The sequence below is a fragment of the Syngnathus floridae genome, chromosome 2, assembly GCF_059516105.1.
Source record: "Syngnathus floridae isolate MCC-2025c chromosome 2, RoL_Sflo_1.0, whole genome shotgun sequence".
NCBI classification, from domain to species: domain Eukaryota; kingdom Metazoa; phylum Chordata; class Actinopteri; order Syngnathiformes; family Syngnathidae; genus Syngnathus; species Syngnathus floridae.
Window position 1 is genome coordinate 12973092 of NC_142414.1, and position 21516 is coordinate 12994607.

The 21516-nt window shown below is 40.5% G+C and overlaps 2 protein-coding genes across 8 annotated transcripts in view; one reads left to right on the forward strand and one right to left on the reverse strand.

Annotated features, from left to right (window-relative positions):
* Positions 1-21516, reverse strand: part of nol4la (nucleolar protein 4-like a) — a 54021-nt gene that overhangs the window by 32258 nt on the left and 247 nt on the right. Inside the window, exons 2-3 of the mRNA XM_088398419.1 lie at positions 21311-21462; positions 20411-20522 (exon numbers count right to left, since the gene is read on the reverse strand). Of these exons, the coding sequence (XP_088254545.1) occupies positions 20411-20522; positions 21311-21450 (252 nt within the window). The 5' untranslated portion in view covers positions 21451-21462. The remainder of the gene's footprint in view (positions 1-20410; positions 20523-21310; positions 21463-21516) is intronic.
* LOC148401865 (DNA (cytosine-5)-methyltransferase 3C-like) lies at positions 2877-19283 on the forward strand. 7 transcript variants are annotated; one of them, XM_088398344.1, is made up of 28 exons: positions 2877-2974; positions 3995-4100; positions 5381-6002; positions 6477-6604; positions 6697-6842; positions 7551-7722; positions 7816-7877; positions 8242-8373; positions 8634-8754; positions 8978-9040; positions 9219-9271; positions 9971-10030; positions 10132-10281; positions 10378-10485; positions 13611-13740; positions 13835-13957; positions 14181-14225; positions 14296-14375; positions 14623-14735; positions 14946-15129; positions 15392-15476; positions 15630-15775; positions 15882-15972; positions 16069-16217; positions 16287-16372; positions 16747-16816; positions 17007-17122; positions 17645-19283. In XM_088398344.1, the coding sequence occupies exons 3-28, from the start codon at positions 5539-5541 to the stop codon at positions 17802-17804; spliced, it is 3237 nt and encodes a 1078-aa protein (XP_088254470.1). In that variant the 5' UTR covers positions 2877-2974; positions 3995-4100; positions 5381-5538; the 3' UTR covers positions 17805-19283. The 7 variants fall into 7 exon arrangements, with proteins under 7 accessions (XP_088254470.1, XP_088254499.1, XP_088254480.1 ...); XM_088398354.1 differs by lacking the exon at positions 2877-2974 and adding an exon at positions 3035-3354; XM_088398373.1 differs by lacking the exon at positions 5381-6002 and having other exon boundaries at positions 2882-2974.

Genomic DNA, 21516 nt, shown 5'->3' on the forward strand with positions numbered 1-21516 from the left:
TGACGCCAACGCACACTGACATCCCGGTGGGACCGTGAGGCACGGATGCCGGGAGGAGAAGCGGCCGGCGAGCTGCGGGTCAAGGCCCGGCCGGGCGGCCGGGGTGGCTACGGGCCATCGGGAGACGACAGAATGGGCACGATCGCCATAGAAACGCAAACGGCCCGGCAAATCGTGACAACTGGTAACCAAGTAACAGGAAACAACACATCACGGAGGGTGATGAGTCTGGTTAATCATGAAGAAAGGAAAGCGGAAAGAATGGAGATGGACGATAATGTGGCGGCGAGGTTCAGACTACTAACAGCGGAGCTCATTGCCACCTCACATGCACCACACTGAGAAGATTTGTGTCAGCACAAGATGGAGCGAGAGGAAAACATGGTTGTGTGTGTGCGGGTACAAAGGGTGGAGAAAGCTGGATTACAGTGTTGACTTGATATATGTGTTTAATTTGGTTAGGGTGATAATGTTCATGTTTTAATGCAATATATTTCAGGGTTTAACATGATAACCAATCAAATGAATGTGATGCATTTGGATTCCACATTTGGTACTACAGCATGAAGCAAATTAGTTCCGGTTGAGGTCAATGGCGGAGTCATTTTGATGTCTTAAATCAAAATTAATTGAAGTCTATTTTTGACAATAATTGTTAATATCTACCAAAATGCTGCTTGATTTTAAGTGATCGGTTGAACTAATTTCACTGTAAGTATACTACGTTCGTACCTCAAGTCTGAGCTTTAAATGTTTCATTTAAGTCAGCGCTGTTTGAGCAAGATGTTACTTCAACAGTTGAAGATTTGAAAAGCCAACTATGATTTTCAACGATCAAAAAGTATGACGAGTGCCAAAAAGTGCGTTGCTGATACACACAGTGCTGCCTGGCACACTTTCAGTCTCACAAGCTTCTGAGAGCAATCGCAGGTTTTACACACAGCCTTAAGGCACAGCCCTGTGGAAAAGCACGGCTCCTTCATACTACGCCAGTCATCCAATAGCAACGCTGGAGGGATCAAGTCAAATTGGCATATGAGAGAGCCCGTCTCATTCTCGGCCTTTTAAGATGTGTGTTGTGCACAACATGGACAAAAGTATTGAAACATGCCAATTATTCCTACATAGCCTGAAAAGGGCAGAAATGTTTGGCTTCTTATACACACTGATTACTTTACATTGTAAAAAAAAATCTACTTCCCTCCTTGTGCATATAATTACTACTATGTGAGTGGGCCTACAACTTCCTACTACTTAGTATGGTACTTTAAAGTACAACTTTGCCACCTGATAATCTCTCACAGCACAGATTTGCTGCTCTATGGAATTCACATGTTTCAGGAAAACACCACAATCCAGAACTTGCAGGTATACTAAAAAATAAACGGGTCACCCATCGTCAGTGGCTGCGTTTTCTCGTGCGTTTTTCTAGTTTTCAACGGTTACGCATCAGACGCTTAGAAGGGAGAATCGCCATGACTTGAAAGCGCACAAGGGCACATAAGAAATTGACTTACACACAAATGCAAGGATATGCCCCAAACTGAATAAATAAAACTTTTGTTTCTCATGTGACGTCACAGTTGAGTAACTCCAGATGCCTTGTAATGTAAATGCAAATACAGGTTTTTACTGCCCTCTGTTGGGGAAAGTTGTCCAGTATCTTTCGGCACAGTTATTGTAAGTAACATTTTCCAATTTGAGTTTTTTCCTCTGTAGGTCACTATTGTACACAGCATGAAGTTTTAAGTTGCGAAGGCTCCTGCCATACTCAAAAATGCAAAAATCAACAAAAGGTGAGCAGAGAAGCGCAGAGCCTCCAATTCCCAGGTTGCAATCCTGTCTTCTGTTCTGACCTTTCAAAGGGGCCCAGAGGAAGCCGACACTAACAAAGAATGTGTGCGCGTGTGAGTGGGACCCCCAAGTGGTTTAACTGCTTTTCTGTTCATGGGTTATCTTGAACAACATCTGCTTCGAACAGTGACAAGAAGTGGCAACACATTCTTGAGTGGTTCACACTAGCCGTAGTATTTTTTTTTTAATAACTTTATGCCCTGTCCTTGCTCAACTCATAATACCACAAGTTGTTCAAATACATATGTATGTGTAATTATAACATTAACACTCCCCTGCCACCTTTGAAAATAGGACAATTTTTGAATTCCCAGGCATTAAAGGCGGTAAACATGCATCGTTATATGTGATTGGCATTTGGATTATGAAAGGTTCCTTGAAAAAACGTCTCCCTTGTATGGCCTCCCCCCCACCCAGGAAGTTTGTGAACCAACTATTTTACTTGAATACAATCATTAGCATACTGGATTAATGGGCAACTGATTTTAGATGCTTATTACATCTACTAGATAAGCCCTTGATTAGGTCATGGTATGCATAAGCTATTAAGGTATAGTACAAGAATACTGATTTGGCACATAATTATTACTTTTATACCCTGACACATGTCATTAAGGACTTATAATAAAGGTGAAGGAATGGGGCTAAAAAACAATAAATCCTGCCTAGCTACAAAAACAGATATGCTCACACCTCATTGAATAAAGTAGACAAGTATATTTGCATATTAAATAAATAAAAACATTTTAAGCATATAATTATACCTATACACTAAATCAATAAAGAAGACATAACTAGACATTTTTGATAAGTGGTAATGACAAATGTTTTTATAACTTCATGATCTGTAACTTCTGTGTACTTTGAAATAAATGTTTTTTGGTATATTGCCTGAATACCTTAATGACCCTTAATGAACTGTTTAATGTATGCCTGATGTTTTTCTAAATCACGGACACCGCCAAAGGCGTCAAAGAATGTTCAGTACTCTATTACATCCTATGTTTTGATTCACGCTTGATGTGACATCATATGTCGCCTAATGCTAGACGCCAGCTTTGGATTATTACAGAATGTTCTGGACAGAGGGAAATGTTTTGCCTAACAATGAAAACAAAAGGTTGGTGTTAAGAATTCTTCATGTTAGTTAGGTTATTCAGTCGTGCTTTGATTTGAGGTAAGGTGCTTTATTTTGAAGGCTGTTTTCAGGCGATACCACTTCCTGTTTTACGTTTGTGTTCATACATGTTGGTTACAGTGGTACAATAGTCATTGACGATAAACTGCTTGTTGCTTATTTGCTAACTGGATTGATTACTTGTTTGCTTGCCTAAATACTCATTTAACTCCACTGCATGGCATTGTTCTGGAGCGCATCATTCAAAATTAAACCAACAAAATCTTCCCTGATGTCCAGCGTGCTTTCTGACGTTAAAGTCCAGCATTAGAGGTCTCTATCCTCAACAGTTGGAAGCATGATTAAACTAAGAATGTGACGAAGTAAGTAAGTACATGGCGTGTCTACAGAACAAACAAACAAATGCATGGTAAGTGGTGAGTAAGAACTTTGCATAGTCAGGGAACAATAACGAATTGATAATGTCACACCCAAAAGTTCAAAGGGCATATGTCCGATACCACACCGATACCAGTAGTCACCCGTACCGATACCGCTAGTATTTTTGATGTTCCCCCCCCCAAAAAAGATCAATTTTGAAAAACATATATCCCGATATATGGATTTTCCTTAAATGGCATGAAATCAAGGGCAATGTGCTAATCAAATAAATCTGAGAAGCGCCACGTGCGGATTTTATTGGTATGAATGCAATACCATTTTTTAAAATAACAGATCTGTATTAGATAGAAAATCCAGTCGGGCCATTCCGAGACTTGATCAAGAACTTCAAAATGTGGACTCTAGAGACTGGTCTCGGGAGTTACAGCATTAGTTAATTAGTTACAGCAATTGTCTGTATTAATGACAATTCTGGTCTCATGAAATATATATGAACATAAAATTCCTCTAGAAATTGCATCTGTTTTAGTTTTGACGGGCTAACTGGGTAAGAGCAGCTAGCCAGCCGGTTACCTCGCTGTTCTTTGTTTTGTACCCTATGTGCGGACCTGCACCGCTCAGCAAGGAGCCGAGGACGTCCTAACTGGTGGGCCCCGCCAAACGTGCTTCCGGCCAGCACTCGTCGAGAGAGGAACATTTCTTCCGAAGGAAAGAGGCAAAAGAAACGGTAAGTCTCGCGCCATTTTTTAAATTAAACTTTCATACAAGCAAGCATTAATAGAGCCTCAGTTACATTCAGCTTTTTGAATTCCACGTAAAACGCACCGAAATGATCGCCCCGTAACAAAGACCGATCGGCGGCATATGCAAAACACATTTCGGCACTAGCTTGGAGTAATGTACTTTTAATCATACAAACGAAATCCAAACTTGCATTGTCTTTTTCATCGTGTTCTTGCAAGGGCCGTGTAATAACGCGTGTATGCACGCGTAGTAGAGGCAGATGGTCTCTTGCTTGGAATAAAGTTTGGTGACAAATCACCTTTTGTCACTCGAAGCAAGTAGAGCGAAACAAAAGACAGAAAACCTGCAGCATTTGCCTGCAAAACTACTTGCACGAAGTCATCAGTTTCGGCACGAATTTGACTTTAGATCGCTATTTGTCTCCTGGTTTTCGGATGGTGGGGGCACCTCTGTTGTTATTAACCAGTGTTGGAGATTGGAGCGCGTTCCAAATACGGGTCACATTTGTACAGAATCAAAACAATCACATTGGTTTTGGTTCAGTTTAAGACTCCGGTTGGGGTTAGGATGGCTTAGTTTAGCTGGATATAAAGTAACACCGCCTCGTTCAGGTCGTATTTTTTTTTCTTTTCGCGCCTGGATAAAGTAGGTCGGGTTTTATCAAGACGTGGCAGCCAGTCATAATGCAGCGGCGCCTGACCTGCAGCCAATCATATTGCAGCAAGGCGCGTCCTGTCCACGGACCTACTCGTCATTGAGAGAAGTGAAGCAATTGGCGGCCATTTTACGTTGCCTATCTTTGCGCCTGCCTAACTTGAACACATTGATTTCTCTGCGGTCTTTTCACGTTAGTTTGAATCTCTACGGAAGAAACTTCCACCGTGTTGGCATGCCGCTGTACCGATAAATGTGAAAAGCGGTAATAATTTGCTTTTGATTATTAATTTTTAACGTATTTACCTTGGAGTGCCATTTAGATGAATTAAGTATTCACCCGTGCTGAGTTTACTGAACTATTAACAATATAATGAAAGCAAAGCCCATTGCTGCAAAATGTAAACCTAATCTCTGGAGGACGCAATTCACAATACAGTAATCCCTCGCTACATCGTGGTTCGTTTATCGCGGCTTCAGTACATCGCGGAGTTTTTCCAACAAAAAAAAAAATCAAAACTCACAAATTCAAAATAAAACTTTACTTATGTCATTGCTCCCTGGTTCACATCCCTCTATGTTTTTGTCCCTCTTTTGTTCCTGTTTTAGAAATCAGCAAGATCTCTTAACCAACCAATCAATCAATAAAAATATATAATTTCACATGCTCTTGAATGTTGACAACTACGGGTATCTGCTACATTTGTCCACAAAAAAAAGTTTACTGTAAACATTACATGAGAGACAACTGATAAAGACTGAACACAATGGCCCCCAACAGAAAATCATATTCTGCAGAATTCAAGCTACAAGTTGTGAATTATGCGGTCCAACTTGGTAATCGGCCAGCGGGAAGAATGTTTGGAGTGAGTGAGAAAGGTGTGAGAATGTGGCGAAAAGCGAAGGTTACTCTTTCTGCAATGAAGAAAACAAAGAAAGCAAATCGTGGGCTAAAAGCAAGATGGCCACAGCTGGAGGAAGAAGTTCATAGATGGGCGCTTGAACAACGTGCTGGTGGGATAGACTTGTCAACTACAGAGTTACGTCTCCACGCCCTGGTAGTTGCCAAGGCGATGAATATTACCGACTTTTTGGGAGGATCCACTTGGTGTTACCGCTTCATGCGACGCAAGCGCCTCTTTAAAACACGGACAACGTTGTGCCCAAATCAGCCGGCAGACTTCCAAGACAAGTTCGACTCGTTCCATGAGCTCGATGCAGCGATTCAGAAGTAAGAAAACTACCTGAATTAGTACAGTAAACAGTGGTGGCCAGAGTACTTCCACACTGTACTTAAAGTGGAAGTGAAGTCCAAAAGAAATTCTTTACAATATGTTTTTATGTGCCTCCACCTGTCTAAACTCAGTATTTTGATTAAGCAGCAAAATCCACCCGTTTTTATCCATTTTGCCACATGCTATCAGCAGAAAATAACATTATAGTGCCTAATGGCTATATTCCACAAACGCAGCAGTGATCAGAATACCATGTTTTGAATGGTGAGAGCACATAGAACATATTAAAGTAAAGATTTTTATAATTATTTGATTTCCCCTTCCAGTCAAAGCACTGATCCAACCTGTGTACTCCAGTAAAAAAGCATTTACTGGATATAGAGTATCAGTTTGGATGGAACAACATGCAAAGAACCATCCTGCATCTTCATTCATTTGCTTCTTATTTGTTTTTCCTTCATGCCATTCAGCAAGATGAGCAAACAAGTGATCGTGAGCCCGGACTCAATCCCAGATGAGACGAATGGGTTGGATTTGCTGACATGGCTGAATAATCTTCTGAAAACCAATTTCCTGGAGATAGAGCACATTTCTTCAGGTTGGTCATTTCAGGAAATCAAAATGGTTGCTTCTTCCCAAAAGTAAAATGGCCACCGTTTGTGTGTGTTTGTTATCACGTTACTATTACAGGCGCGTGTCACTGCCAGATCATGGATTGCGTCATCCCAGGCTCAATCGAAATCAGCAAAGTGAAGTTTGATGCACAATCTGAGTTTGACTGCAAGCACAACTTCAGTCTCCTCCAAGAGGCCTTCACCAAGAATCACATCACAAAGGTAGTGTTCATTTGCTTGAATAAAGTCGTGCTGCGTTTAAGAGTTCATGTATGAGGAATTCATCTTTTTTGTTAATCTTTTTTTTCTGGGATCCCTGCTCCATTTCCCCCCTGTTTTTTGTGGAAAACATGCATTTATCAGCCTTTGAAAAAACCCAAAGGAGAATTTTTTTTCTTTTCCTAAAGTAGAGGGGAAGAAATCCCCCGCTGCATTTTACTGGGCGTCAATTATATGCGGCAAGCCCAGTCACTATCCCTCACAAAGAGCGGGGGTTGAGTGTAAATCTTTAACAAAAGCTATTTTCTCTAGGTCAGGGGTCACCAACATGGTGTCCACACAAGCTAGGGTGACCACACGAGGTTGTACAAATGATCATTAGAAAATGTAAAAAAAAACTTGCAGAGATTAAATTATTGTGAGAAATTGTTATGGGAGCTAACATAGCGCGCTTCTGGTTCATTATTATGAATTATATAGAGATGGTAAGTAAAGGTACCATTGTACATAAACATACGTACTGTATGTACACTCACGTGTACACGTGTATACACACAGTATTTCTGTATTTCTATTGCTCCTTTTATTTATTGTGGTGGTCGTATCCTTGCAGATAGTGGTGCTCATTGTGATATTTGATCTCAGGATATCAGGACTGGCCTTTTAAATCCTCGAACTAAAACTATTCACATTTTCTTCGTTTCCCTTTAGAGCATTCCAGCTAACGAACTCATTAAAGGGGACTTTGAAATAAACTTGGAGTTCCTATCTTGGTTTAAAGCCTTCTACACAGCCAATGTGACGGACAAAGAGTACGATGCTGTGACGGCCAGAAACAACTGTGACATCAGCCTGTATCCGCCACCTAAACCCGCAAAAAAAAGTAATTTCATTCTTTGTGACGGTGACAGTCATACAAAGTTGTGGCTATGGTTTGATCACAGCATTAATCGGAATTTCATTTTCACATCCTTAGGCATAAGGAAACTGTCCTCTTCCACCGAGGACTGTGAACCCGAGCCGCTAGCCAATGGCAAGGTAGCAACCAGAAACACTGCTGGGCCAAGTCTGGTGATGCTCAACAAAGGATGACGTTAGAAAAGGCCTTTTTGCATGATAATGCTTCCTATAAAGTCCTAAGTGGCATGAGAGAAAAAAAAAATCCCCTTCCCTGTCAACTTAGTGGCTTTATAACTTCCAAATGCCAAAAGCTCGATCATTAAATCAGGTTTTTTTGTGTGCATACAGAAAAATTGTGTTTTGCTTGTGAGCAAAATAGAATTTCATTGCATTCTGAAAAATCTTACTTAAGTTAAGCAGCCCGGTCTTAATTGACACCACTTTTTGTGATCAGACAGACAGGACAACCAAATGTGTCACAGTACTCTCATTTTTTGTATAGGAGGTAAAGGGAAAGTGCATCACAGGCAATGGAGTGAAGAAGATGCGTCAGCGAAGCTGGCAAGGGCGAACCAGGGTCGGGGACAGGCAGAAGTTTGTACCTAGGAAGAAAATGGAGCCCAAAACAAAGCAGGTAGGGCGTAGGCAGAACTAGTGATCCAATCATGGGCCAGGCCAGGTAGAAGTCGGGTCGAGCAACAGGTTAGGTGGGCAACGTGAGTCAGTTTGGGGAAGGCAGGAAACAGACAGGACGGGATAGCAATGTGGACAAACTGGGTGTGCGATGTTTATATAGCGTGGCTGACGTGCTTGGAGCAGAAAGTCCGAGAATTGGGATCATTTTAAATTAAAGAGGGTGTCCTAACAATTGATTGCACTTATTTCCAATGTTAGGACCTGGGAATTGCAGATGATGACTCTCTGTTTGACAGTGAATGCTCCATAGAGAGCAATGGCGGGCACATGTCAGACAGCCCCGATAACCAAACAGTACCTCAAGCTAACACAGTTACGGGTAAGTTAAAAAACAAACTGTTATTATTGTGCTTCAAGTCTTTGAAATTGCTTCATGTGTAATGTTTAGGGGATTTTTATTTTTTTTTTAATTCACAATATTATCCAACTTATAAATGATGAATAAACAAAAAAGGCAAAATGACTAAGTTCTGCTTATTTAAGTTGAATGAGCATTTCTCATCTGCAGGGGTATAATCATATCCATTCCATTTTATTTTCAGAACTGAAGGAACAGTATACAAAGTATATAAAGCCATGCCACGTAGCCCTAACCAAGTTAAAAGGTAAGAAATAGAAGTACAGTCTAGTATGTATATTCTCCGTGTACGCACATATATTGGTGGTGCTAGATGCTACAAACGTTTGTCTATAATGGATCCAAATGCCAAGGTAGCTTGCAAACTGGTTCAAGTGTATCACAATGAAACGAGCATATAATAAAGCATGTTTTTCTTTTCTTAGACCTGACCATAAATGACAGCCTACTTGTAGAGAACGGCGACTCTGACGAAAGGGTATATTTCCTCCTCTTCTATCCATACACAATTTCATTTATTTATCTATCAACTTACAATCTATAAACTGCGTGTGATGGCAGAAATGGATAAATATAATTTTTAATATCACTGGGTGTCAGACTTGTATACTGACAGCCAAACAAATTCAATGCTCATTCATTAGATTGTGGTGTGCTGTGAGATTTCCCCAATGTGTGCCTTTGCTCAATAGAGGTCAAGCAATTCAGCCTTTAAATGGCACCCTGACAAAATGACATCCTGTCAAAATGCTGAGTGTGGTTGGAATGGCCACTTCAACCAGAGGGAAACAAACCAAGAATTATGAAGACTGGATGATGGGTTCTGGAGAAATCTTTGAGAGGGCAAATAATATTGCTATTTGGAAAAACTTTTCTTTGATTGGCTTGCAGTAAAAATAAAGGTTTCAGTAAATAAATATCTACCAATAAGCCCATGCGAGGGAAAATTCTTGGGCTTTTTCAAGTAAACGTGTCAAAATGCTTCAAACAGCATCACGTGCCCAAAAATTATCTGACATGTAAATGGCGCAAATAGAAACAGATTAGATCATGTAATTTTGTGGGGTAATTTTTTTTTTTTTCTTTATGGAATTTTTTTTCATCAAGCTTGGGTCATGGATATTCCACCAAGATTAATATCAATTCATTGATTTTTTTTCCCCCTCTTAACTTTTAGGTGGAAAACACACCAAACAGATATACAGCGCACAAAGGACGACGGAAAGCCAATTACCAGGTCATTCAAAAGTGCAAAATACAGTTGGACTTATCATTAAAATAAAAAACTTCAATGCTTTTGAGATCAGATTGAACACATTTGATTTTCCCCTTCTTCAGGATGGGAACGGCTTTTTGACAGGAGAGCTCATATGGGGGAAGATTGAGGGTTTCTCTTGGTGGCCCGGTTTGGTGATTCCTTGGAAAACCAAATTTTCCCCTCCAGGTGTACGAAGGGTTGAATGGTTTGGCGATGGAACCTTCTCAAAGGTTTGACTGCTGCCGAGCTACTTTATTTTATTTATTTGATATTAATGTGCCGCAGAAGTGAATTTCTAGTCTACACAAATGGACTTTCTATCACAGATTGCGACGGAAGCTTTGATGCCTTTTCGGAAGTTCACGAAATGTTTCTGCAAAAATTCATTTGCCAGCCTGCCCACTTATAAGGCCGCCATCTTCCAAGTCATAGAGGTAAGAAAACAAGATCAACAGGCGATCAGCTATGATGACCACACACGGTACGGTATAATTCTACTGCAGTGTTGTTGTCTGGTTTTAGTTTAGATGCCTGCCATGTAGAACCACAAATACTTGACAACCTCCTATTTAAAAATGATTTTAATTGCCTATATTAATAGTTTGGACCATAACATTACCAGAACTCCAAACTCATGATAAATGGTTTACAGATTGCAACATAGACTCTTTTCCACAAACAACTTACTCCCGACATAAAAATCTTGTCTCATTCGACATTCTCCTCTTTAACACACTTGCTGTACACAAGCTATTGTAGTACAGCTAAGCCTCAATTTTACACGACTTTCTGTCTACTGCGTTTTGATCATGGATCTCAAAATTTTTCATCGTATTTTAAATTGATGTTATTGTAGAAGATGCAGTGTGAAAAAACTGCAAAAAAAAGAAATAAAATACTTTACTTATGTAGTGCATTTCACAAAAGCTGCACATTACAGATAACACAAAATAACAATACAGCTATAATAAATTGGCAATTTGGGGGAAAATACCACTGATGAATGAACAAAGGCCAACTCATTATTTTCTTCATTGTCACATTTTGTTGAATGGTTTTCCTATATTTAAATGTCTTACAGGTGAACTTAAATCTCATTTAAAAATCGTGTTCTTGATCATTTGTGTACTTTGAATAATGGTACAGAGTGTCAAACTCATTTTTGGCATTAATAATTATAGTGTTCAGGCCATACATTAGTAATATTGCCAAAATGAGTGGAAACGTGAACATTTAATTTTAATTCACAGTGGCTGAACCTACATTTTTTATTTGAAATTTGAAGTTAGTGCCCACTGTGCTCCTAGTAAAAAAAAAAAAAAGTTAGTCCAGAGCCTTGCTTAGGAAACATGACAGGATATTTTCCCAATAAGTGATGGTTTTGGAGATGCAAAAATTATTGTTGTTGTTTACAGTGTGAACAAAGGGGTCCTGCATTTTATTGCTACTATACCATATATTTAATTCCATCTATCAATCTTCTAAACCACTTATCCTCACATGGGTCGTGCCCATCTGAAATATGTTTCTAATTTTTGCTAGGTTTATGTCAAGGGATTTGGTGGGAAAAAAAAGTCTTAGTAATATCTGTTAAAAGTAGATAGTTTGCAGATTTAAATGAAAGGAGCAAATACATTTATCAAAAAAGTTGACTTCATTTTCTTTTAAGTGGGCCACATTAATTTAGATGTTTGCTTGGCTCTGGTTTTAAAGTTGTGACTTAATGGCCCGGCGTGTTTCATTGACTTGAGTCAATGGGAGCAAAAAAAAAAAATGCTTTGTCCGATCCCGTGCGACCCCCCATTTGCGCAGGGTCTCTTGCAGCCCCCTCCCAAGCCTTCCACGCTTCCGGCAGGGTCAGTTTTTCCTCACTTCCGCCGGCAGCCCCCAAGAATAACATCTCAAGTCGGCTCGAACTGTGAACATCGTCGCAAATTTGTAGCTTTCGAAAGAATCGCGATCAAAATATCTGCAGACTGGATAGTTGCGTTCACGTGCCTCCTGGAGCGGATCACCGGAGAGCCTCGACCACATCTGCACTCTCAAGGACCACAAAGAGGGGAGACAAAGCCACCGATCGCTGCGTTTTCATTGAAAGTCGATCTCAACTAGATTTGCACGTGTAATTCGAGTAACTTGAATCGGCAAGTCCTCGCGAAAAGTGGTAGTTTCGTGTTCGTCTTTCCAATCGGTTAATTGGTTAAACATTTGAAAACGATTTGAAAAAACAAAGTCTCCCCCTTCCCGTGTAGTCCGTATGAAGCAACAGGAGAAAAAAACGTGAACACCTCGTGCTTTCTTTTGACTTTTGATCCGATTCTGTCCGCACTGTTCGAGATTGAGCATGCCGGGTTTAAAATTTCCCAACTCACGTGAACTGCCCGGATTCCTGATCGTTGAAGCGCAATTTGGACTAAAGTAAATGAACAAACTGAACAGTCCCGTCGATGATTACCTTGTAATTAACGAAATTTTCTATGTTGTAGTGGGACATCAGATTGGACAGTAAAAAGAGCGATATTAAGTGAAATATTCAACAAAATTTTCTTTGTCAAAGGCGATTTTGTGCGACAGTTAATTGGACAAACAGAAAGAAAGCCTAGTCAATTATAAAACATAAACAGATTTTGTATGACAGTAAAAGATGATTTAGTGGGACAAAAGTAATTCGTCAAACCAAACAGTAATAATACAATCAACAAAACTTAGTGCGACAAAACTAATTGGACAAACTCAACATCTTTATGTAGCACTTCCATAACAATAATTTTTTATCCTTACACACAAAATTTAGGATGTCTGACAAAAACTATTTAGTGCCCAAAAGGGGGTCACATTCTGTGATTTGGAAATGGTTTGGTTTCGAGCCAGACGACATTGCTCAAGCGCTCGTGCTCTGCAAAATGTGCAAGGAGAATGTTAAAACGTGTAGGGGCAACACCACCAACTTGTTTAACCATTTGAAAAAGGCGCATCCCAAAGAACACGCCAAGAGTCTACTTATGCGCGCCAAGTTAGCCGAGAAGCAGGCAATCAGATCCAGACAGGAGATTTCAGAGAAAGTGGAGTGCGGCAAGAGGACAAAGTCTGGACGAGACAGTTCAGACACCACGGAGGTGACTGAAGATGCACCTTTGTTTGCCATGCATACATTCCTGAGCCGTACTTCTCCCCATACTCTTCTTTATCTTCTGCCATCCTCTTCACTTCTCAGCATGGTCTTACTCTTCCCTGTTTCGCTTCTAATCTTCCTTCTAGTTATATAAACTGAGTTGTGCAAATAAAACGGCATCAATTGACACACTAAAAAAATCTACATAGTTGATTATGTGCTATTAATATCAATATTGTTCATAGAGTCAAGGGAAAGTCTGTTATTATTATTTATGTATATTTATCATTTTTTTACATTTACTGGTCTCAAGAAATTTGGGGGTTTAAAAAAATACAACCCCCACAGACAAATGCAGTTAAATGGGCAACACATTCACTTTTCATGGGCATGAACAAATGACCGCTGTCTGCAAAATGCACACTAATCCCAATTTATAACCTGCAGCTTGCAAGTGAGCGCGCTGAGAAGTCTTTTGAAGAGGCAAAAGGAAATAAAGATAAAGAAATGAATCTGATGCTGGACTGGGCAGTGAAAGGATTTCTACCATCAGGGCCGCAGGGATTTGCGCCACCAGGTAAGTTGAACAGTCTACTGGGCACATTTCCGCTCTGCAGTTCTCGCTCAAAGAAGCTTCTGAAAAACATTTCTTTCTCTGTCATCTTAACTAGTTATTCACGAAGCTAGCCAATTGTCCAATTCGGATTCGGCTCAGTCCGACTACCAGCCACCAGTGAAAAAGAAACAAGCTTATAAGAGTCGTGCAAGCACCTGCAACTACACGTTCACAAGAGGTATGTGGACTCCACGCGCTCATCCACAATCCGAATTCCAGTCAAGTTGTCACTTTGATTTGTTCGTGGTTGGATGTACGGGATGTCGAGCGGACAGTCAAACAATTATTTACATTCACCTTCGCACCTATGGAAAATTACAGCCTGCAGATTATGAATTCCTGTGTTTTTGATCAAGTAAAAAAAAAACCATATTTGACTGATTTACTTTCATGTTTTACAGACACTTTAATTGAGAGGCTTAAAGACAAAGGCACCAAAATTGAAGGTCATTTATGATTTCCTTCTTATACTGTTTTATAAATGACACATTTTAAAGGAAAGGTTTGTTATTTCAGATTGTTGTTTGGCTTGCGGGTCGCCTGACGTTGATGTGCAGCACCCATTGTTCGAAGGTGGTCTTTGTTTCAAATGCAAGGTAAGCTAGTCTGCAATGATGTCATCATTCTGGTCCAGTTCACAAGACACCTTTTTTGAGCTAATGAGAAAAGATCCCAGCGCACAACCAAACTAAAATGTCATAAAAGGTATATACAATGAAATATTTATGACTTTATCTGTTTTTCCTGTATTACAAATCTGATGATGTCACTATTTGTCACGAATGTGCTGCGGCCTACGGGTTGGAAATCACAAGTCAAAAATGACAAGATCACTGTCCGCAGGAGAACTTCACTGAAACATTGTATCGCTACGACGAAGATGGCTACCAGTCGTACTGCACCGTGTGCTGTGGCGGGTCAGAGGTCATTCTTTGTGGAAACGCCAGCTGTTGCAGGTAAATTTGAATAAAGTATACTTAGGGTCAAGGTCAGAGTTCAACCCACATGCAAAAATCTGTGTGTGGAAATGGGAGCCTGCTATGTAACACCATTCTAAGGACATAAAAATAATCGACCCTCAAGTGAAGTGAATTTTTCAACAATTGGAAAGCTACTCTCTAAGGTGGTGTCAAAACTACATTTGTGCTGTGCTGTGTCCACGGCAGATGCTTCTGTAAGGAGTGCGTGGAGATCCTCGTGGGACGAGGAACCTTTCGTGAGCTGAAGGATATTGACCCGTGGAGCTGCTACATTTGCCAGCCAACGCAGTGCCAGGGAAAGCTCAAACTCAGGCCAGACTGGAGCGTTAAAGTCCAAGACTTCTTTGCTAACAACAGCGCCATGGAGTTTGTGAGTATATTGTGTCACACTTTGTAACTCAGTAACAAATGATACTCTTTACCATTTTGATTTTAGAATCCTAAAAACGTACTGTACCATACATGCACAAGTAGCATTATATGATCCAAATTCAAAGTAGATCATCCATTTCTGGAAATCTAAAACAGCATTCGTAACGCCGTTAGTCCCAACACTGTCGCAGAAATGTAAAATTTGTGTTTGTTTTTGATCACGGGTTTTTGCCTCCATTGACCAATATGATTGTTCCCAGGAGCCTCACAGAATTTACCCGGCCATCCCCGCAGATAGACGCAAGCCCTTGAAGGTTCTGTCACTCTTTGACGGCATCGCAACAGGTCAGTTCAGGTTAAATCAGTCCTGCTTAGGCTGCGTTTACACTTCATGCTTCAAGTGAGAGTGTATATGTATGATGTACGTATAGACATGCATCGTATAGCCGTTTTGTGCATAATGGACGATTATACAGCTCTTTTCTTCCACCATGACAGGATACCTGGTGCTCAAAGACCTTGGCTTTAAAGTGGATCGCTACATTGCCTCCGAGATTTGTGAGGATTCCATCGCGGTGGGGATGATCAAGCACGCTGGCAAGATCGAATACATCAACGACGTCCGCACCATCACAAGGAAACACGTACGCGGTTACTCCGTGCCCTGGCCAAGCCGCTTGGTCTCATGCATGAAAACAAATTTGTAGGTGGTTTGGAGGAAGCAATAAACTGGAAGTGGTTGTGTTGCAGCTTGCTGAATGGGGGCCTTTTGACCTACTGATTGGAGGAAGTCCTTGCAACGACCTCTCCATGGTCAATCCCCTGCGGAAAGGATTGTTTGGTAAGTCGGATTCAAACTTTTGGCACTGGAACACGTGGGATTCATTGTTCTTGTGGAGAAAATAAACTGATTGGAGGTTAACTGTCGATCCTGCAGAGGGCACCGGAAGGCTGTTCTTTGAATTCTACCGCATTTTGACGCTGCTGAAGCCGAAGGAGGGTGACGACCGGCCTTTCTTCTGGCTCTTTGAAAATGTGGTCTTCATGTCCAGCAGAGACAAGACGGACATCTGCAGATTCCTAGAGGTGATCCTTTTCAATTACTGCCGCTGGGGAACACACTGCACTAACTTGTCCCATTGTTTTGTTGTTCAGTGCAATCCAATCATCATCGATGCCGTAACTGTCAGCCCTGCACATCGAGCTCGCTACTTCTGGGGAAACCTCCCAGGCATGAATAGGTATGAAACGCTAGACCTTGTTCAAATGTGTACACAGTGGATTTTAAAAGTACAGAACTAAAAAGTCAGCCAAGTCAAAACTTGAGATGACATAATGATGGTGAAGCCTATCACTTCCTCCAATACAATTTAAAATGACACAATTTACCCAGACGGCTCGTGGCCTCCTGTTCATAAAAAGAGAAATAAATAGAAAATAATCCTACAATAATTACACGTTTTATATTTCAAGGGCTTGATCTATGCTGATGCTTCGTATGTCAAGGTGCCACCCACCGCATAATTGTGTTGAAGCCGTAGCATGCAGTATTGACAAAATAAAGAGAGGTGGTTAAGTATGCTCGTAATAAAAAAAATGTGTTGTTCCTCTTCAGGCCGGTGGCCGCATCTCTGGATCAAAAAGTAAATCTTCAGGATTGTTTGGAAGTTGGCCGTGTGGCAAAGGTAAGAGCAGCTTTCAGCTGAACAATTCCTTCAATTCAAATCCACATCGCAATGTAGTAGAACAACAAATCTCTAAGGCAGCAATCTGGAAAACAACATCCGCTTCATTTCGGTTGGTTGGTCGGTCGGTGGGCTCAAAAATATTATAGCACATGCTTTGCTCATTCCATAAGTTGGTGTATTTGTGCAGTTGGAGAAGGTGCGAACCATCACTACAAAGACAAACTCCATGGTTCAAGGGAAAGTGGGACTTCCTGTCATCATGAACGGCAAAGATGACTACCTGTGGTGTACCGAAATGGAGCAGTAAGTATTTGGACATATCATCTCGTGCGCATGTGACACAAGACGCAAATGATAATGGAAAAATATTGCAAAAAAAGTTGAACCTGTATGCAGTTGGTCACTAATCAACCAAATTCATTGGAAAAACCTCATCAAATACGGACAATACTTCCTTTTTTGAGCATAAAAAGCAGCAATTTGGAGTTGTGTAGTATCCAGTGGAAAAGGGAAAATCTGGATTTTGAGGGGGGTGTACTGTATTATATACAAGAAATTACAGTAAACATCAAATGGGTATTTGAACACAAAAGGTGTCGCAAAACATAGACAGACAATAGCACAAAATATTCAGGGGAATATATCCTTTATCCTCTGCGAGAAACAACTCATAGGACTGGCTACAGTCAGTTGTGAAAATTCTGTCTCTGTATGATCCTGCCTCAGTGGCCAAGCTGCACACAGCACTCGGTGCAACTGGATCATTTGCATTTATTTTCACACATCCAAAATGTCACTGTGTCCCATCTATTTGTGCGTGTCTAGGATTTTCGGCTTCCCTAAACATTACACGGACGTAAACAACATGGGCCGCCTGCAACGCCAAAGGGTCCTGGGGCGTTCCTGGAGTGTCGCCGTCATTCGCCACCTGATGGCGCCACTCAAAGATTATTTTGAATGTGAATCGCACCAGCAAAGTTCGTAAGGCCCCGAATGCGTGAATACCGTTTCTGGACTAAAAACCACGGCAGATAAAATTAGGGGAAAGTCTTGTTTATATATAAGCAGCACAATAAGCTAGTTTAATTTCCATAATCGCCACCGTCATGAAAAATACATAGATAAGCCGCACTGGACTACAAGATGAAGGGTTCAAAACTTGTGCACAAAGTAGCGGCTTCTAGTCCAGAAAATACGGTATTTCCATGCACGAACGCAAGAGATCTTCCCGGAACATCAAATGTTTGCTGCTGTATGTCGGTGTCCTCCCACAATTCAAACAACATGTGTGTAAATTGGCCTTGGGTGAGATTGTGAAGGTGGGTTTTGATTTTTCAATATGTGCCTTGCGATTGGCTGCCCACTGGTCACTCTTGCAATCCTACTAAAGAAAAAAAAGATAGATGGATATACTTTTTTTTATTGTTTTTAATGTCACAACTTATGGTTACTTAGGTTAAAGGGAAGTGTGTAATAAAAAAACAACAACTTTTTTTGTTATATTGCAAAACTGCCGTCGTGGTCTGCCTCGAGTACTTTCCAATCAGAAACAGAAGGCGTGACTGAGCTACCGACCATTAGAGTAACATAAGTTTCCCGTTGGTAGTTTACTAGGGAAAAAATATGACAAAAATGGTTTGTGTTTTTTACCTTTTTAAATCGCAAACTCCCAATTTAAATGGTGCTACAATCTACTGTATGATGTCACAAACAGCACAACAGACCTACATTGCCGTCAAGTATTTTTAGGCCATCAGCAGACAGCTTTTAAACAGAGTGAGCACACTGACACACAGTTAAGATTATGGCTGCTGCATAAAAATGTTTACAATGCTACGAGCTTGTTTTAATACCTCAGTGAAATCTGAGCGTGTGCTCCAGAGCCAGAGGCAGCTGTTACATTACAATATAAGAACTTGCACCTACCAAGAGAACGTTTCTGACCAAAAAGTTACCCTCAGCAGTGAGAGTTACTGAAACGACCAAAAGGTGACTTCTGCAAACATTCTGTATCTTAATAGTATGTCAAATGTCGCTCGCTAGTCTTGCCAAAACAGGATTTGTTTATTGGCACAGGCTGCTGGTCTCTACCTCAATTCTTCAGTTATTCTTTAATTTTGATAGTTTCTATTTAACTTATAAATAGGAGAAAAGTGTTTTTTTTTTTTAGATAGCTGACATTAATCATCAGTGATGTCATATCAACCATGTGATGATGAAAATGCAATATATTGGTGCTGGATTTTTTTGGATGCAAATCCACTTTTTAAACTTCTTTTAATCTTGATGATTTTTATGATGAATGTGTTGATTTGTTATGTTTCAATGTGTGAACTGTCCCACTGAGTCTGTCTAGTGTGCCTCCATGTTACTGGATTACTTGCTGCTTTTTATAAGCATTCCACTGTGACTGGAAGTTGGCTAAATGTTGCTGCCTTAATAAAGAATAACATACTGTGACACATTTATTGCCCAGGTGTGCATCAATACAAGCGTCATAGTTACATGGAGACAAACGGCATTTTGTTTTTAACCTGTGGTGCTATGCTAACAGTGCTAACTTTTGTCTTCTACCTTAACACTAGAGTGGTGGACGATTGTCAGGATATTTGAAGGCAGCAAATGTTGCGTTCAAACCACAATTTGTCAAGGTTCGTTCAAAACATTCAAACAATTTTAGTAATTTTTCGAGTTGCAAGGCAATTTTTAACAGACAATAATAATATACATACAGACAGAACAAAAGTTTAAAGGCCAGGAATATCGTTAAGCTGCCTGAACAGAGTAAAGCTTGAGAACTGTCATGACTGCTCCGGGATTTTCTAGCATTGACAAACGGCACCCTTGTAAGATTGATGGCTTTGGTGCGATCATATACGACAAATTTATTTCTGCGAATGTTAACAATAACAATACACACACACACAAGCGGAGTCCCTAGAAATACCCCAAAACGTTAACAACTGACGATAATTCTAAGCGGTACAACCACTTCAAAACAACATTACCGGAAAGGGCGATGCCTCAGAATTTACTGGAATTACGTCACGCCACTCCGAAAAAATATCGCCTTGGGTAGGAGTGTGCCTGAAATGCCTCAAAGTACTGTATGGCATGTTAGCAGTTATTTAAAAATCTCTAATTATAAATGCCACGAGTGGAAAACAACTGATGCTTGAGCTTAGGCCATGATGCAGAAAATGGTGGACAACTGAAATGACAGGCCAGGACCAAATCGTTTGACGTCCTGTCCCAACAATATTCTGTTCATTACCTGCAAGATCGGACTTTTTGTTCCTGTTAATCTTGTAAAAGTAATTCCCTGTCAAACTTGAACCCATCATTTAAATTCTGAGCAACCGGCTGTATGCTCTTACATTTGTAGGAAATAGCTACTTTTTATAAAAACGAAACTTATTGAGTGACTTGTCACTTGGGCGCTGATGCCACCTCCCAGGGTTTGCGTATTCTTTCCATTTGTGAAGGAGTCGCACTCAGATTGCTTGCCTGTATTTCCACTTTTGTCACCCCGGGTAAGTCCTTGCCCTCTTGGACGAGTCGCATAACCTCGGCAAAGGAAAGCGACTTTACCTGTGAGTTTTCAGACTTCTGTTCTTCAGCATCGCTGCAAGATGAAGGTGTCACTTTGGAAGCAGAGATGGACCACGCTTTGTAGCTAATGGCGTCCACGGGCTCCACAAACCTGACAAGAAAATCATGATCAGAGAATTTGTAAAAGCTCGAGTTACAATTTTTTTTTTTTAAGAACATTTTGTGTTATTTGCAAAATTACCTCTATTTATATACAATTCTAAATATGCAAACAGTACATAAAAAAGCCAAGCGGATGGATCTGTGTTGTGTTTCTTCTCAAGCTGTGTCACCATCATTGGCAACGTGCATAACACATTGCTGGAAATGAAAATCAAATTGTATCTCTGCAGTAAAACGCTGCTGCATCTGTAGGCAGAAGTCCCACATCTGCATCCTTGGTCATCCACTCACAAATCTAGCAGCGGTTGTATTTGTGAATGACATGGCAAAAAAGGGCTAAAATCATTTTGTTTTCAACCTAAAAAAAGATGTCTCATGTCAAAAACGTGCATAAATCACTGCTTTTCCAACATATGCATGGGCACCAATGTCTTCAGCAATGACAGCCTTCCACTGGGCCCCTTATCTGTCGTGAGCCAGAGTTTCTAAATAATTCTGCTCATGTTATCTCTTTCTGAGACAAACTTCGTTTTTGTCGCTGGCAACACTGTGACAACACTAGTTTTGCAAATGTAATTAGTTGCTGTGGATAAATATTATAAATAAACACATATTGAATTTAAAGTGGTTTTGGTTTATGTTCAATTTAGGTTGAAAAGGTTTTTTTTGTTTTTTTTTTAAATCCTTTCTAGGGTGCTGGTGGTAGTTGAGTTAAATCTTTAGAATGACAGGCGTTCCAGTCATGTCATGTAGATTTGGGGACATAGACCAACCTACCTGTTATAAAAGAAGAGTTTCGCGTCCAGTAAGTTTGCTTCTTGGCCAGAGACGCTGGCCTGTAATGTCTGCAGGCCCTGCTGGAATCTTTGATCAGCTTCGAAGTCATACGAGTCGAACCGCAAGAAAACGGACTCCATCCCAATGCTGATCTGTAATTGCGTGCGAAAATGTGCATTTCAATTTATACGGCATACGAAATTGAG